General features: G+C 67.8%; 1 protein-coding gene across 5 annotated transcripts in view; it reads right to left on the bottom strand.

Annotated features, from left to right (window-relative positions):
* The window catches only part of LOC138101045 (sodium/potassium-transporting ATPase subunit alpha-2), a 57036-nt gene that overhangs the window by 22670 nt on the left and 16631 nt on the right, over positions 1-17735 (bottom strand). For 3 of the 5 annotated variants that reach the window (XM_068998881.1, XM_068998880.1, XM_068998882.1), the window contains 5 exons: positions 14570-14679; positions 13007-13141; positions 10603-10792; positions 6455-6630; positions 1270-1406 (listed from right to left, as the gene is read on the bottom strand). In XM_068998881.1, coding sequence (XP_068854982.1) covers positions 1270-1406; positions 6455-6630; positions 10603-10792; positions 13007-13141; positions 14570-14679 — 748 coding nt within the window. Of the gene's footprint in view, positions 1-1269; positions 1407-6454; positions 6631-8719; positions 8739-9677; positions 9704-10602; positions 10793-13006; positions 13142-14569; positions 14680-17735 lie in introns of those variants that run through there. The other 2 variants (XM_068998883.1, XM_068998884.1) reach the window with 2 other exon arrangements.

Genomic DNA, 17735 nt, shown 5'->3' with positions numbered 1-17735 from the left:
TGGGCTTCCCCAGCTCACCTGGGGCTCACCTGGGCTCACCTAAGGTTGCCCTGGGGCTCACCTGGGCTCACCTGGGCTCACCTGGGGCTCACCTGGGCTCACCTAAGGTTGCCCTGGGGATCACCTGGGGCTCACCTGGGGCTCACCTGGGGCTCACCTGGGGCTCACCTGGGCTTCCCCAGCTCACCTGGGCTCACCTGGGGCTCACCTGGGGCTCACCTGGGGCTCACCTAGGGATCATCTGGGGTTCCCCAGCTCACCTGGGGCTCACCTGGGGCTCACCTGGGGCTCACCTGGGGATCACCTGGGCTCACCTAAGGTTGCCCTGGGGCTCACCTGGGGCTCACCTGGGGCTCACCTGGGGTTGCCCTGGGGCTCACCTGGGCTTCCCCATCTCATCTGGCATTGCCCTGGGGCTCACCTGGGGCTCACCTGGGCTTCCACAGCTCACCTGGGGCTCACCTGGGGATCACCTGGGCTCACCTGGGGTTGCCCTGGGGCTCACCTGGGGCTCACCTGGGCTTCCCCGGCTCACCTGGGGCTCACTTGGGGTTGCCCTGGGGATCACCTGGGGCTCACCTGGGGCTCACCTGGGGCTCACCTGGGCTTCCCCAGCTCACCTGGGCTCACCTGGGGATCACCTGGGGCTCACTTGGGGCTCACCTGGGGCTCACCTGGGCTTCCACAGCTCACCTGGGGTTGCCCAGCTCACCTGGGGATCACCTGGGCTCACCTGGGGTTGCCCTGGGGCTCACCTGGGGCTCACCTGGGCTTCCCCAGCTCACCTGGGGTTGCCCTGGGGCTCACCTGGGGCTCATCTGGGCTTCCCCAGCTCACCTGGGGTTGCCCTGGGGCTCACCTGGGGCTCACCTGGGCTTCCACAGCTCACCTGAGGTTCACCTGGGCTTCCCCAGCTCACCTGGGGCTCACCTGGGGCTCACTTGGGGTTGCCCTGGGGATCACCTGGGGCTCACCTGGGGCTTACCTGGGGCTCACCTGGGCTCACCTAAGGCTCACCTGGGCTCACCTGGGGCTCACCTGGGGCTCACCTAGGGATCATCTGGGGCTCACCTGGGCTCACCTGGGGCTCACCTGGGCTTCCCCAGCTCACCTGGGGCTCACCTGGGGCTCACCTGGGGTTGCCCTGGGGCTCACCTGGGCTCACCTAAGGTTGCCCTGGGGCTCACCTGGGGCTCACCTGGGCTTCCCCATCTCACCTGGGGTTGCCCTGGGGCTCACCTGGGGCTCACCTGGGCTTCCCCAGCTCACCTGGGGTTCACCTGGCTGACGGGGATGTTCAGCCGTGCTGCGATGTCCTCCACGGTCTCGTTGCCCTCGGAGATGATCCCGACGCCTTTGGCGATGGCCTTGGCCGTGATCGGGTGGTCCCCGGTCACCATGATCACCTTGGGGGGGGGGGGTACCGGGGACAGCGTCAGCACCTGGGGGACACCTGGGGACACCTGGGGGACACCTGGGGGACATCTGGGGACACCTGGGGACATCTGGGGGACACCTGGGGGACACCTGGGGACACCTGGGGGACACCTGGGGGACACCTGGGGACATCTGGGGACATCTGGGGGACATCTGGGGACACCTGGGGACATCTGGGGGACATCTGGGGGACATCTGGGGACACCTGGGGACACCTGGGGACATCTGGGGGACACCTGGGGACATCTGGGGACACCTGGGGGACATCTGGGGACACCTGGGGACATCTGGGGGACACCTGGGCGACACCTGGGGGACATCTGGGGACACCTGGGGACATCTGGGGGACACCTGGGGGACATCTGGGGGACATCTGGGGACACCTGGGGACATCTGGGGGACACCTGGGGACACCTGGGGGACACCTGGGGACACCTGGGGGACATCTGGGGACACCTGGGGGACATCTGGGGGACATCTGGGGACACCTGGGGACACCTGGGGGACATCTGGGGGACACCTGGGGACACCTGGGGACACCTGGGGGACATCTGGGGGACACCTGGGGACATCTGGGGGACACCTGGGGGACATCTGGGGACACCTGGGGACACCTGGGGACACCTGGGGACATCTGGGGGACACCTGGGGACACCTGGGGACATCTGGGGACACCTGGGGACATCTGGGGGACACCTGGGGGACATCTGGGGGACACCTGGGGGACACCTGGGGGACATCTGGGGACACCTGGGGACATCTGGGGGACACCTGGGGACACCTGGGGACACCTGGGGGACATCTGGGGGACATCTGGGGACACCTGGGGACACCTGGGGGACATCTGGGGACACCTGGGGACACCTGGGGACACCTGGGGACATCTGGGGGACACCTGGGGACACCTGGGGGACATCTGGGGACACCTGGGGACATCTGGGGGACACCTGGGGGACATCTGGGGGACACCTGGGAGACACCTGGGGGACATCTGGGGACACCTGGGGACATCTGGGGGACACCTGGGGGACATCTGGGGACACCTGGGGGACACCTGGGGACACCTGGGGGACATCTGGGGGACACCTGGGGACACCTGGGGACATCTGGGGGACATCTGGGGGACATCTGGGGACACCTGGGGACACCTGGGGACATCTGGGGACATCTGGGGACACCTGGGGGACATCTGGGGACACCTGGGGACACCTGGGGACATCTGGGGACACCTGGGGGACACCTGGGGGACATCTGGGGACACCTGGGGACACCTGGGGGACACCTGGGGACACCTGGGGGACATCTGGGGACACCTGGGGACACCTGGGGGACACCTGGGGGACATCTGGGGACACCTGGGGACATCTGGGGGACACCTGGGGGACACCTGGGGACACCTGGGGACATCTGGGGGACATCTGGGGGACACCTGGGGACACCTGGGGGACATCTGGGGGACATCTGGGGGACACCTGGGGGACACCTGGGGACACCTGGGGACATCTGGGGGACACCTGGGGACACCTGGGGGACATCTGGGGACACCTGGGGACATCTGGGGGACACCTGGGGACACCTGGGAGACACCTGGGGACATCTGGGGACACCTGGGGGACACCTGGGGACATCTGGGGACACCTGGGGGACACCTGGGGGACATCTGGGGACACCCCCGGAATGGGGAGGGCACCGGGGATGGGGGGGACAAGGCGGGGTTGGAGGGGGGACAAGGGGGGGACAAGGGGGGGACAAGGGGGGGTTGGAGGGGGTGGGGGAGTTGGGGACATGGGGGGAAAAGGGGATGGGGGAGTTGGGACATGGGGGGGACATGGGGGGGACATGGGGGGTGGGGGGGAGTTGGGGACATGGGGGGGGACACGGGGAGAACAAGGGGGGTTGGAGGGGGTGGGGGAGTTGGGGACATGGGGGGGACATGGGGGGACAAGGGGGGTTGGAGGGGGTGGGGGAGTTGGGGACATGGGGGGGACATGGGGGGTTGGAGGGGGGGAGTTGGGGACATGGGGGGACAAGGGGATGGGGGAGTGGGGGACATTGGGGGGACATGGGGGGGACAAGGGGGGTTGGGGGGGTGGGGGACTTGGGGGGGATATGGGGGGTTGGAGGGGGGGAGTTGGGGACATGGGGGGGACAAGGGGGGGACATGGGGGGTTGGGGGGTTGAGTTGGGGACATGGGGGGGACATGGGGGGGTTGGAGGGGGTGGGGGAGTTGGGGACATGGAGGGGACATGGGGGGGACAAAGGGGGTGGGGGGGACTTGGGGACAAGGGGGGGACATGGGGGGGACATGGGGGGGACATGGGGGGGACATGGGGGGTTGGAGGGGGTGGGGGAGGTGGGGACATGGGGGGGACAAGGGGGGTTGGGGGGGAGCTGGGAACAAGTGGGGGACAAGGGGGGACAAAGGGGGGTTGGGGGGGTGGGGGGGGAGTTGGGGACATGGGGGGACATGGGGGGGACAAGGGGGGGACAAGGGGGGTTGGAGGGGGTGGGGGAGTTGGGGACATGGGGGGAAAAGGGGATGGGGGAGTTGGGACATGGGGGGGACATGGGGGGGACAAGGGGGGTTGGGGGGGAGTTGGGGACATGGGGGGGACACGGGGGGGACATGGGGGGACATGGGGGGGACAAGGGGGGTTGGGGGGGAGTTGGGGACATGGGGGGGACACGGGGAGAACAAGGGGGTTGGAGGGGGTGGGGGAGTTGGGGACAAGTGGGGGACATGGGGGGACAAGGGGGGACAAGGGGGGTTGGAGGGGTGGGGGAGCTGGGGACATGGGGGGGACACGAGGGGACAAGGGGGGGTTGGAGGGGGTGGGGGAGTTGGGGACATGGGGGAGACATGGGGGGACAAGGGGGGGACATGGGGGGTTGGAGGGGGGGAGTTGGGGACATGGGGGGACAAGGGGATGGGGGAGTGGGGGACATTGGGGGGACATGGGGGGGACAAGGGGGGTTGGGGGGGTGGGGGACTTGGGGGGGACATGGGGGGTTGGAGGGGGGGAGTTGGGGACATGGGGGGGACAAGGGGGGGTTGGAGGGGGTGGGGGAGTTGGGGACATGGGGGGGACAAGGGGGGGACATGGGGGGTTGGGGGGTTGAGTTGGGGACATGGGGGGGACATGGGGGGGTTGGAGGGGGTGGGGGAGTTGGGGACATGGAGGGGACATGGGGGGGACAAAGGGGGTGGGGGGGACTTGGGGACAAGGGGGGGGACATGGGGGGACAAGGGGGGTTGGGGGGGAGTTGGGGACATTGGGGGGACACGGGGGACAAGGGGGTTGGGGGGTGAGGGACTTGGGGGGGACATGGGGGGGTTGGAGGGGGGAGTTGGGGACATGGGGGGACAAGGGGGGGACAAGGGGGGTTGGAGGGGATGGGGGAGTTGGGGGGGACACGGAGGGGTCACGGGGGATTGGGGAGGGGTGGGGGGCACTGGGGACACTGGTGGGACGTGGAAGGGACAGGGGGGGTTGGGTGGGTGAGGGGATGGGGGATGGGAGCAGGGGGGGATGGGGGAGGGGTCGTGAGGATGGGGGAGATGGGGGATTTGGGGGGGATGGGGGGATGTAGAGGGATGAGGGGGGGGCAGGATTGGGGGGATACGGGGGGATTTGGGGGGGGCGGGAGGATCGGGATGGGGGGATGGGGAGGATTTGGGGGCTGGGGGGGATAAGGAGGGGGATGGGGGGAGATGGGGGATTTGGGGGAATGGGGGGGATGTAGAGGGATGGAGGGGGGCAGGATTGGGGGAATACGGGGGGATTGGGGGGGGCGGGAGGATCGGGATGGGGGGGATAGGGAGGATTTGGGGGGGATAAGGAGGGGGATGGGGGAGATGGGGGATTTGGGGGGGGATGGGGGGATGTAGAGGGATGATGGGGGGCAGGATTGGGGGGATACGGGGGGATTTGGGGGGGGCGGGAGGATCGGGATGGGGGGGGATAGGGAGGATTTGGGGGGGATAAGGAGGGGGATGGGGGGAGATGGGGGATTTGGGGGGGATGGGGGGGATGTAGAGGGATGGGGGGGCAGGATTGGGGGGATACGGGGGGATTTGGGGGCTGGGGGGGATAAGGAGGGGGATGGGGGAGATGGGGGATTTGGGGGAATGGGGGGGATGTAGAGGGATGGGGGGGCAGGATTGGGGGGATACGGGGGGATTTGGGGGGGGGCGGGAGGATCGGGATGGGGGGATAGGGAGGATTTGGGGGGGATAAGGAGGGGGATGGGGGAGATGGGGGATTTGGGGGGGATGGGGGGATGGGGGGGATGTAGAGGGATGAGGGGGGACAGGATTGGGGGATACGGGGGGATTTGGGGGCTGGGGGGGATAAGGAGGGGGATGGGGGGAGATGGGGGATTTGGGGGAATGGGGGGGATGTAGAGGGATGGGGGGGCAGGATTGGGGGGATACGGGGGGATTTGGGGGGGGGCGGGAGGATCGGGATGGGGGGATAGGGAGGATTTGGGGGGGATAAGGAGGGGGATGGGGAGATGGGGGATTTGGGGGGGATGGGGGGATGTAGAGGGATGAGGGGGGGCAGGATTGGGGGGATATGGGGGGATTTGGGGGCTGGGGGGGATAAGGAGGGGGACGGGGGGAGATGGGGGATTTTGGGGGAATGGGGGGATGTAGAGGGATGAGGGGGGGCAGGATTGGGGGGATACGGGGGGATTTGGGGGCTGGGGGGATAAGGAGGGGGACGGGGGGAGATGGGGGATTTGGGGGGGATGGGGGGATGTAGAGGGATGGGGGGGGCAGGATTGGGGGGATACGGGGGGATTTGGGGGGGGCGGGAGGATCGGGATGGGGGGGATAGGGAGGATTTGGGGGGGATAAAGAGGGGGACTGGGGGAGGGATTTGGGATACGGAGGGGGGGGGGGATGGACGGACAAGGAGATGGGGAGGGGGTATCCGGGCTGGCTCGGGGCGGGGGGGGGGGAGTTTTGGGGTGCCGAGGGTGGTGGGGAGGGGGCGGGGGGGGGGGTCCCACCTTGATGCCGGCGCTGCGGCACTTCCCGACGGCGTCGGGGACGGCGGCGCGGGGGGGGTCGATCATGGACATGAGCCCCACGAAGCAAAGGTCGCTCGTGGGGAAATTCACCTCGTCCGCGTCGAAGCGGAACCCGCGGGGGAACTTGTCCGGGGGGAGGTACAGGTGACAGAACCCTGGGGACACCGGGGGGGACACGATGAGACCCCCAAAGACACCCCAGGAACTTGTCCGGGGGGAGGTACAGGTGACAGAACCCTGGGGACATCGGGGGGGGGCACGGTGAGACCCCAAAGACACCCCAGGAACTTGTCCGGGGGGAGGTACAGGTGACAGAACCCTGGGGACATCGGGGGGGGCACGATGAGACCCCCAAAGACACCCCAGGAACTTGTCCGGGGAGAGGTACAGGTGACAGAACCCTGGGGACACCGGGGGGGCACAGTGAGACCCCCAAAGACACCCCAGGAACTTGTCCGGGGGGAGGTACAGGTGACAGAAGCCTGGGGACATCGGGGGGGGGCACGGTGAGACCCCAAAGACACCCCAGGAACTTGTCCTGGGACAGGTTTGGGTGACAGAACCCTGGGGACACCGGGGGGGGGCACAGTGAGACCCCAAAAGACACCCCAGGAACTTGTCCGGGGGGAGGTTTGGGTGATGGAACCCTGGGGACACCGGGGGGGCACGGTGAGACCCCCAAAGACACCCCAGGAACTTGTCCTGGGGGAGGTTTGGGTGACAGAACCCTGGGGACATCGGGGGGGGGCACAGTGAGACCCCCAAAGACACCCCAGGAACTTGTCCGGGGGCGGATTTGGGTGATGGAACCCTGGGGACATCGGGGGGGCACGATGAGACCCCAAAGACACCCCAGGAATCCGTTCTGGGGTGGATTTGGGTGACAGAACCCTGGGGACACCGGGGGGGACACGATGAGACCCCCAAAGACACCCCAGGAACTTGTCCGGGGGTGGATTTGGGTGATGGAACCCGGGGGACACCGGGGGGGGGGCACGATGAGACCCCAAAGACACCCCAGGAATCCGTCCGGGGGGAGGTACAGGTGACAGAACCCTGGGGACATCGGGGGGGGCACGATGAGACCCCAAAGACACCCCAGGAACTTGTCCGGGGGGAGGTACAGGTGACAGAACCCTGGGGACACCGGGGGGGACACGATGAGACCCCAAGGACACCCCAGGAACTTGTCCTGGGACAGGTTTGGGTGACAGAACCCTGGGGACACCGGGGGGGGGCACAGTGAGACCCCAAAAGACACCCCAGGAACTTGTCCGGGGGGAGGTTTGGGTGATGGAACCCTGGGGACATCGGGGGGGGGCACAGTGAGACCCCAAAGATACCCCCAGGAATCCGTCCGGGGGCGGATTTGGGTGACAGCACCCTGGGGACACCGGGGGGGGGCACGGTGAGACCCCCAAAGACACCCCAGGAACTTGTCCGGGGGGAGGTACAGGTGACAGAACCCTGGGGACACCGGGGGGGACACGATGAGACCCCAAAGACACCCCAGGAACTTGTCCTGGGACAGGTTTGGGTGACAGAACCCTGGGGACATCGGGGGGGGACACAGTGAGACCCCCAAAGACACCCCAGGAATCCGTTCTGGGGTGGATTTGGGTGATGGAACCCGGGGGACATCGGGGGGGCACGATGAGACCCCAAAGACACCCCAGGAACTTGTCCGGGGGGAGGTTTGGGTGACGGAACCCTGGGGACATCGGGGGGGGGGCACAGTGAGACCCCCAAAGACACCCCAGGAACTTGTCCGGGGGGAGGTACAGGTGACAGAACCCTGGGGACATCGGGGGGGGCACGATGAGACCCCCAAAGACACCCCCAGGAACTTGTCCGGGGGGAGGTTTGAGTGATGGAACCCTGGGGACATCGGGGGGGGCACGGTGAGACCCCCAAAGACACCCCAGGAAACCACGGGACCCCCCCCCCCCCAAATCCCCTCCCCCCTCAGAGGGTCTCTAAGACCTCCTCCCCCTCCTCATCCAGGCGCTGCTCCCCCAGGGACCCCCAAATCCCCCCGGGATCCTCTTCCAGCCCCCCAGAACCCCCCCAGGACCCCCCTGGGTGTACCCAGGACCCTCTCCCTGAGCCCCCCCAGCTCCAGGTAAGGGCTCTGAACGACTCCTTCTCCTCTCATCCTGGTGTTGCTCCCCCAAATTCCCCCTGGATCCTCTTCCAGCCCCCCAGAACCCCCCAGAACCCCCCCAGGACCCCCCCCGGGTGTACCCAGGACCCTCTCGCCGAGCCCCCCCACCTCCAGGTAAGGGCTCCTTCTCCTCCTCATCCAGGCGCTGCTCCGCCAGGGACCCCCAAATTCCCCCGGGATCCTCTTCCAGCCCCCCAGAACCCCCCAGAACCCCCCCAGGACCCCCCCCGGGTGTACCCAGGACCCTCTCACCGAGCCCCTCCACCTCCAGGTAAGGGCTCCTTCTCCTCTCATCCTGGTGTTGCTCCCCCAGGGACCCCCGGGATCCTCTTCCAGCCCCCCAGAACCCCCCCAGAATCCCCCAGAACCCCCCTGGGAGTACCCCAGACCCTCTCCCTGAGCCCCCCCAGCTCCAGGTAAGGGCTCTGAACGACTCCTTCTCCTCCTCATCCCAGTCCTACTCCCCCCGGGACCCCCAAATTCCCCCTGGATCCTCTTCCAGCCCCCCAGAACCCCCCAGAACCCCCCAGAACCCCCCCAGGACCCCCCTGGGTGTACCCAGGACCCTCTCCCCGAGCCCCCCCAGCTCCAGGTAAGGGCTCCTTCTCCTCCTCATCCCAGTCCTACTCCCCCAGGGACCCCCAAATCCCCCTGGATCCTCTTCCAGCCCCCCAGAACCCCCCAGAACCCCCCCAGGACCCCCCCAGGACCCCCCCAGGTGTACCCAGGACCCTCTCCCTGAGCCCCCCCAGCTCCAGGTAAGGGCTCTGAACGACTCCTTCTCCTCTCATCCTGGTGTTGCTCCCCCAAATCCCCCCGGGATCCTCTTCCAGCCCCCCAGAACCCCCCCAGAACCCCCCCAGGACCCCCCCAGGTGTACCCAGGACCCTCTCGCCGAGCCCCCCCCCGCTCCAGGTAAGGGCTCCTTCTCCTCCTCATCCAGGTGCTGCTCCCCCAGGGACCCCCAAATCCCCCCGGGATCCTCTTCCAGCCCCCCAGAACCCCCCCAGGACTCCCCCAGGACCCCCCTGGGTGTACCCAGGACCCTCTCGCCGAGCCCCCCCAGCTCCAGGTAAGGGCTCTGAACGACTCCTTCTCCTCTCATCCTGGTGTTGCTCCCCCAAATTCCCCCTGGATCCTCTTCCAGCCCCCCAGAACCCCCCAGAACCCCCCCAGGACCCCCCCAGGACCCCCCCTGGGTGTACCCAGCACCCTCTCCCTGAGCCCCCCCAGCTCCAGGTAAGGGCTCTGAACGACTCCTCATCCCAGTCCTACTCCCCCAGGGACCCCCAAATCCCCCCGGGATCCTCTTCCAGCCCCCCAGAACCCCTCCAGGACCCCCCGGGTGTACCCAGGACCCTCTCCCTGAGCCCTCCCAGCTCCAGGTAAGGGCTCTGAACGACTCCTTCTCCTCTCATCCTGGTGTTGCTCCCCCAAATCCCCCCGGGATCCTCTTCCAGCCCCCCAGAACCCCCCAGAACCCCCCCAGGACCCCCCCAGGTGTGCCCAGCACCCTCTCCCCGAGCCCCCCCACCTCCAGGTAAGGGCTCCTTCTCCTCCTCATCCAGGTGCTGCTCCCCCAAATCCCCCCGGATCCTCTTCCAGCCCCCCAGAACCCCCCAGAACCCCCCAGAACCCCCCCAGGACCCCCCCAGGTGTGCCCAGCACCCTCTCCCCGAGCCCCCCCACCTCCAGGTAAGGGCTCCTTCTCCTCCTCATCCAGGTGCTGCTCCCCCAAATCCCCCCGGATCCTCTTCCAGCCCCCCAGAACCCCCCAGAACCCCCCAGAACCCCCCCAGGACCCCCCTGGGTGTACCCAGGACCCTCTCCCTGGGCCCTCCCAGCTCCAGGTAAGGGCTCCTTCTCCTCCTCATCCTGGTGTTGCTCCCCCAGGGACCCCCGGGATCCTCTTCCAGCCCCCCAGAACCCCCCAGGACCCCCCCAGGACCCCCCCCGGGTGTACCCAGGACCCTCTCGCCGAGCCCCCCCAGCTCCAGGTAGGCGTTCTGGAAGGCCTCGCGCATCTCCTGGTCCAGCGGCTGCTCCTGGCCCTGCAGGAGGATGCGGGAGCAGCGGTCCAGGATGCGCTCGGGGGCTCCTTTCATCACCAGCAGGTAGCCCTGGGGGTCCTCCTCGCGCTCGTGGATGGACAGCTGGCCACGGGGACAGGGGGACAGCGGGGTCACACAGCGGGGTCGGCACGGGGTCACCCGCACGGACTGACCGGTGTCACCCCTGGGTCACCCACAGGCATCCCAGGATTACCCAGAGTCGCCCCAGTGTCACCCACAGGCATCCCAGGGTCACCCACACACTGCCCAGTGTCACCCACAGGCATCCCAGGGTCACCCAGAGCCGCCCCAGTGTCACCCACAGGCATCCCAGGGTCACCCACACACTGCCCAGTGTCACCCACAGGCACCCCAGGATTACCCAGAGCCACCCCAGTGTCACCCACAGGCATCCCAGTGTCACCCAGAGCCGCCCCAGTGTCACCCACAGGCATCCCAGGGTCACCCAGAGCCGCCCCAGTGTCACCCAGAGCCGCCCCAGTGTCACCCACAGGCATCCCAGGGTCACCCAGAGCCGCCCCAGTGTCACCCACAGGCACCCCAGTGTCACCCACACACTGCCCAGTGTCACCCACAGGCACCCCAGGATTACCCAGAGCCACCCCAGTGTCACCCACAGGCATCCCAGGGTCACCCACAGGCACCCCAGGGTCACCCACAGGCACCCCAGTGTCACCCAGAGCCGCCCCAGTGTCACCCACACACTGCCCAGTGTCACCCACAGGCACCCCAGGGTCACCCACACACTGCCCAGTGTCACCCACAGGCACCCCAGTGTCACCCAGAGCCGCCCCAGTGTCACCCACAGGCATCCCAGGGTTACCCAGAGCCACCCCAGGGTCACCCACAGGCATCCCAGGGTCACCCACAGACACCCCAGTGTCACCCACACGGACTGACTGGTGTCATCCCAGTGTCACCCACAGGCATCCCAGTGTCACCCAGAGCCGCCCCAGTGTCACCCACAGGCACCCCAGGGTCACCCACAGGCACCCCAGTGTCACCAGTGTCACCCACACACAGCCTGGTGTCACCAGTGTCACCCACAGGCACCCCAGTGTCACCCAGAGCCACCCCAGTGTCACCCACACACTGCCCAGTGTCACCAGTGTCACCCACAGGCACCCCAGTGTCACCCAGAGCCGCCCCAGTGTCACCCACAGGCACCCCAGTGTCACCCACAGGCACCCCAGTGTCACCCACACACTGCCCAGTGTCACCCCAGAGTCACCCAGAACCACCCCAGGGTCACCCACACACTGCCCAGTGTCACCCACAGGCATCCCAGTGTCACCAGTGTCACCCAGAGCCGCCCCAGTGTCACCCACACACTGCCCAGTGTCACCCACAGGCACCCCAGGGTCACCCACACACTGCCCAGTGTCACCCCAGGGTCACCCACACTCTGGGGTTGTTGCCTCCAGTTCCCCCTCCCAGTCCTCCCAGTGCCCCTCTCCCGGCACTCCCAACGCTCCCATTGGCCCTAGTTGCCCCTCCCAGTGCTCCCAGTGGCCCCAGCCCCCCCCTCCCAGTGCCCTCAGTGCCCCCTCCCAGTCCTCCCAGTGCCCCCAGTTCCCCCTCCCAGTGCCCCCAGTGCCTCCAGTTCCCCCTCCCAGTCCTCCCAGTGCCCCTCTCCCAGCACTCCCAGCGCTCCCATTGGCCCTAGTTGCCCCTCCCAGTGCTCCCAGTGGCCCCAGCCCCCCCCTCCCAGTGCCCTCAGTGCCCCCTCCCAGTCCTCCCAGTGCCCCCAGTTCCCCCTCCCAGTGCCCCCAGTGCCTCCAGTTCCCCCTCCCAGTCCTCCTAGTGCCCCTCTCCCAGCACTCCCAGCGCTCCCATTGGCCCTAGTCGCCCCTCCCAGTGCTCCCAGTGGCCCCAGCCCCCCCCTCCCAGTGCCCTCAGTGCCCCCAGTTCCCCCTCCCAGTACCCTCAGTGCTCCCAGTTCCCCCTCCCAGTACCCTCAGTGCTCCCAGTTCCCCCTCCCAGTCCTCCCAGATTCCCTCTCCCAGCACTCCCAGCGCTCCCATTGGCCCTAGTCGCCCCTCCCAGTGCTCCCAGTGCCCCCAGTGGCCCCAGCCCCCCCTCCCAGTGCTCCCAGTGGCCCCAGTTCCCCCTCCCAGTCCTCCCAGTGCCCCCAGTTCCCCCTCCCAGTGCCCTCAGTGCTCCCAGTTCCCCCTCCCAGTACCCTCAGTGCTCCCAGTTCCCCCTCCCAGTCCTCCCAGATCCCCTCTCCCAGCACTCCCAGCGCTCCCATTGGCCCTAGTCGCCCCTCCCAGTGCTCCCAGTACCCCCCAGTACCTGGTACTTGTTGGTGGAGTTGAAGGGGATCTCGGTGACTTTGGGGTTCCTGTCCCTCATCCTCTTCACGGAGCCGCAGGACAGTTGGATGCACTTGAGCAGCGCCGACTCCGACGCGTCCCCGGCCGTGTCCCGCTGCAGGAGGGGGGCACCCAGGGCTCTCCGGGGGGCTCGGGGTGGCCGTGCACCCCTCCCCTGGCACCTCAGGGACCCGTGTCCCCCTCCCCATGCGCCTCAGGGACCCGTGTCCCCCTCCCCCATGTCCTCAGGGCACCCGTGTCCCCCTCCCCCGGCACCTCAAGGACCCGTGTCCCCCTCCCCCGTATCTCGGGCACCCGTGTCCCCCTCCCCCGGCACCTCAGGGACCCGTGTCCCCCTCCCCCCGTATCTCGGGCACCCGTGTCCCCCTCCCCCGGCACCTCAGGGACCCGTGTCCCCCTCCCCTGTGGCCTCGGGCACCCGTGTCCCCCTCCCCCGGGATTTCAGACACCCGTGCACCCCTCCCCCGGCACCTCTGGGCACCCGTGTCCCCCTCCCCTGTGGCCTCAAGGACCCGTGTCCCCCTCCCCCGTGGCCTCGGGCACCCGTGTACCCCTCCCCCGTGGCCTCGGGCACCCGTGTCCCCCTCCCCCGGGATCTCGGGGACCCGTGTCCCCCTCCCCCGGCACCTCCAGGCACCCGTGTCCCCCTCCCCCGTGGCCTCAGGGCACCCATGTCCCCCTCCCCCGGGGCCTCAAGGACCCGTGTCCCCCTCCGCCGGGATCTCGGACACCCGTGTCCCCCTCCCCCGGCACCTCCAGGCACCCGTGTCCCCCTCCCCCGTGGCCTCGGGCACCCGTGTCCCCCTCCCCTGTGGCCTCAAGGACCCGTGTCCCCCTCCCCCCGTATCTCGGACACCCGTGTCCCCCTCCCCTGTGGCCTCGAGGTCCCGTGTCCCCCTCCCCCAGGGTCTCGGGCACCCGTGTCCCCCTCCCCCGTGGCCTCAGGGACCCGTGTCCCCCTCCCCCGTGGCCTCGGGCACCCGTGTCCCCCTCCCCCGGCACCTCAGGGACCCGTGTCCCCCTCCCCCGGGATCTCGGGGACCCGTGCACCCCTCCCCCGGCACCTATGGGCACCCGTGTCCCCCTCCCCCGGCACCTCAGGGACCCGTGTCCCCCTCTCCTGTGGCCTCAAGGACCCATGTCCCCCTCTCCTGGGATCTCGGGCACCCGTGTCCCCCTCCCCGGAGCCTCAAGGACCCGTGTCCCCGTCCCCTGTGGCCTCAGGGCACCCGTGTCCCCCTCCCCCCGTGGCCTCAGGGCACCCGTGTCCCCCTCCCCCGGTATCTCGGACATCCGTGTCCCCCTCCCCCGGCACCTCAGGGACCCGTGTCCCCCTCCCCCGGTATCTCGGACACCCGTGTCCCCCTCCCCTGTGGCCTTGGGCACCCGTGTCCCCCTCCCCCGGCACCTCGGGCACCCGTGTCCCCCTCCCCCGTGGCCTCAAGGACCCGTGTCCCCCTCGCCGGGATCTCGGGCACCCGTGTCCCCCTCCCCCGGGGTCTCGGGGACCCCTCCCCCGGACCTTGGAGATGGAGACGTTCTCCTGGCCGGGCTTGAACACGGCGCGGTTACAGAGCCCCGCGATGCGCGCCAGGGCCGCCCACGTGGGCGAGCGCTTGTCGAAGGTGGCACCTGGGGACAGCGGGAGCTGGCAGGGGTGTGGGGGACACCCGCGGTGTCACCCATTGACCAGCCTGGTGTCACCCATTGACCACCCCGGTGTCGCCCACTGACCACCTCAGTGTCACCCACTGACCACCCTGGTGTCACCCATTGACCACCCCACTGTCGCCCACTGACCACCCCACTGTCACCCACTGACCAGCATGGTGTCACCCACTGACCACCCCATTGTCACCCACTGACCACCCCAGTGTCACCCACTGACCACCTCAGTGTCACCCACTGACCACCCCAGTGTCACCCACTGACCAGCACGGTGTCACCCACTGACCACCCCGGTGTCACCCACTGACCACCCCAGTGTCGCCCACTGACCACCTCAGTGTCACCCACTGACCACCCTGGTGTCACCCATTGACCACCCCACTGTCGCCCACTGACCACCCCACTGTCACCCACTGACCAGCATGGTGTCACCCACTGACCACCCCATTGTCACCCACTGACCACCCCAGTGTCACCCACTGACCACCTCAGTGTCACCCACTGACCACCCCAGTGTCACCCACTGACCAGCACGGTGTCACCCACTGACCACCTCAGTGTCACCCACTGACCACCCCAGTGTCACCCACTGACCAGCACGGTGTCACCCACTGACCACCCCAGTGTCGCCCACTGACCACCTCAGTGTCGCCCACTGACCACCTCAGTGTCGCCCACTGACCACCTCAGTGTCACCCACTGACCAGCACGGTGTCACCCACTGACCACCCCAGTGTCGCCCACTGACCACCCCAGTGTCACCCATTGACCACCCCGGTGTCACCCACTGACCAGCACGGTGTCACCCATTGACCACCCCAGTGTCGCCCACTGACCACCTCAGTGTCACCCACTGACCAGCACGGTGTCACCCACTGACCACCCCAGTGTCGCCCACTGACCACCCCGGTGTCACCCACTGACCAGCACGGTGTCACCCACTGACCACCCCGGTGTCACCCACTGACCACCCCAGTGTCGCCCACTGACCACCTCAGTGTCACCCACTGACCAGCACGGTGTCACCCACTGACCACCCCAGTGTCGCCCACTGACCACCTCAGTGTCACCCACTGACCAGCACGGTGTCACCCACTGACCACCCCAGTGTCACCCACTGACCACCTCAGTGTCACCCACTGACCACCCCAGTGTCACCCACTGACCAGCATGGTGTCACCCACTGACCACCCCATTGTCACCCACTGACCACCCCAGTGTCACCCACTGACCACCTCAGTGTCACCCACTGACCACCCCAGTGTCACCCACTGACCAGCACGGTGTCACCCACTGACCACCTCAGTGTCGCCCACTGACCACCTCAGTGTCACCCACTGACCACCCCACTGTCACCCACTGACCAGCACGGTGTCACCCACTGACCACCCCAGTGTCGCCCACTGACCACCCCAGTGTCGCCCACTGACCACCTCAGTGTCACCCACTGACCAGCACGGTGTCACCCACTGACCACCCCAGTGTCGCCCACTGACCACCTCAGTGTCACCCACTGACCAGCACGGTGTCACCCACTGACCACCCCAGTGTCACCCACTGACCACCTCAGTGTCACCCACTGACCACCCCAGTGTCACCCACTGACCACCCCAGTGTCACCAGTGTCACCCATTGACCACCCCACTGTCACCCACTGACCACCCCACTGTCACCCACTGACCAGCACGGTGTCACCCACTGACCACCCCAGTGTCACCCACTGACCACCCTGGTGTCACCACTGTCACCCATTGACCACCCCACTGTCACCCACTGACCACCCCACTGTCACCCACTGACCAGCATGGTGTCACCCACTGACCACCCCATTGTCACCCACTGACCACCCCATTGTCACCAGTGCCACTCACTGGCCACCCCAGTGTCACCCACTGACCACCCCAGTGTCACCACTGTCACCCACTGACCACCCCGGTGTTGCCAGGGCCGCCCACGTGGGCGAGCGCTTGTCGAAGGTGGCACCTGGGGACAGCGGGAGCTGGCAGGGGTGTGGGGGACACCCGCGGTGTCACCCATTGACCACCCCTGTGTCACCCACTGACCACCCCAGTGTCGCCCACTGACCACCCCAGTGTCACCCACTGACCAGCACGGTGTCACCCACTGACCACCTCAGTGTCACCCACTGAGCAGCTCGGTGTCACCCACTGACCACCCCAGTGTCACCCACTGACCACCCCATTGTCACCCACTGACCACCTCAGTGTCACCCACTGACCACCCCAGTGTCACCCACTGACCAGCACGGTGTCACCCACTGACCACCCCAGTGTCACCCACTGACCACCTCAGTGTCACCCACTGACCACCCCAGTGTCGCCCACTGACCACCCCACTGTCACCCACTGACCACCCCAGTGTCGCCCACTGACCACCCCACTGTCACCCACTGACCAGCACGGTGTCACCTACTGACCACCCCAGTGTCGCCCACTGACTACCTCAGTGTCACCCACTGACCACCCCAGTGTCGCCCACTGACCACCTCAGTGTCACCCACTGACCACCCCAGTGTCACCCACTGACCACCTCGGTGTCACCCACTGACCACCCCGGTGTCACCCACTGACCACCTCAGTGTCACCCACTGACCACCCCAGTGTCACCCACTGACCACCTCACTGTCACCCACTGACCAGCCCGGTGTCACCCACTGACCAGCCCGGTGTCACCCACTGACCAGCACGGTGTCACCCACTGACCACCCCAGTGTCGCCCACTGACCACCCCAGTGTCACCAGTGTCACCCACTGACCACCCCGGTGCCACCCACTGACCACCCCGGTGTCGCCAGTGCCACCCACTGACCACCCCGGTGTTGCCAGGGCCGCCCACGTGGGCGAGCGCTTGTCGAAGGTGGCACCTGGGGACAGCGGGAGCTGGCAGGGGTGTGGGGGACACCCGCGATGTCACCCATTGACCAGCCTGGTGTCACCCATTGACCAGCCTGGTGTCACCCACTGACCACCCCAGTGTCACCCACTGACCACCCTGGTGTC

This window comes from Aphelocoma coerulescens, unplaced genomic scaffold, assembly GCF_041296385.1.
Source record: "Aphelocoma coerulescens isolate FSJ_1873_10779 unplaced genomic scaffold, UR_Acoe_1.0 HiC_scaffold_186, whole genome shotgun sequence".
In the NCBI taxonomy this organism is placed as follows: domain Eukaryota; kingdom Metazoa; phylum Chordata; class Aves; order Passeriformes; family Corvidae; genus Aphelocoma; species Aphelocoma coerulescens.
Note: the sequence above shows the minus strand (reverse complement) of the source record. Positions and strands in the feature narration are given on the sequence as shown.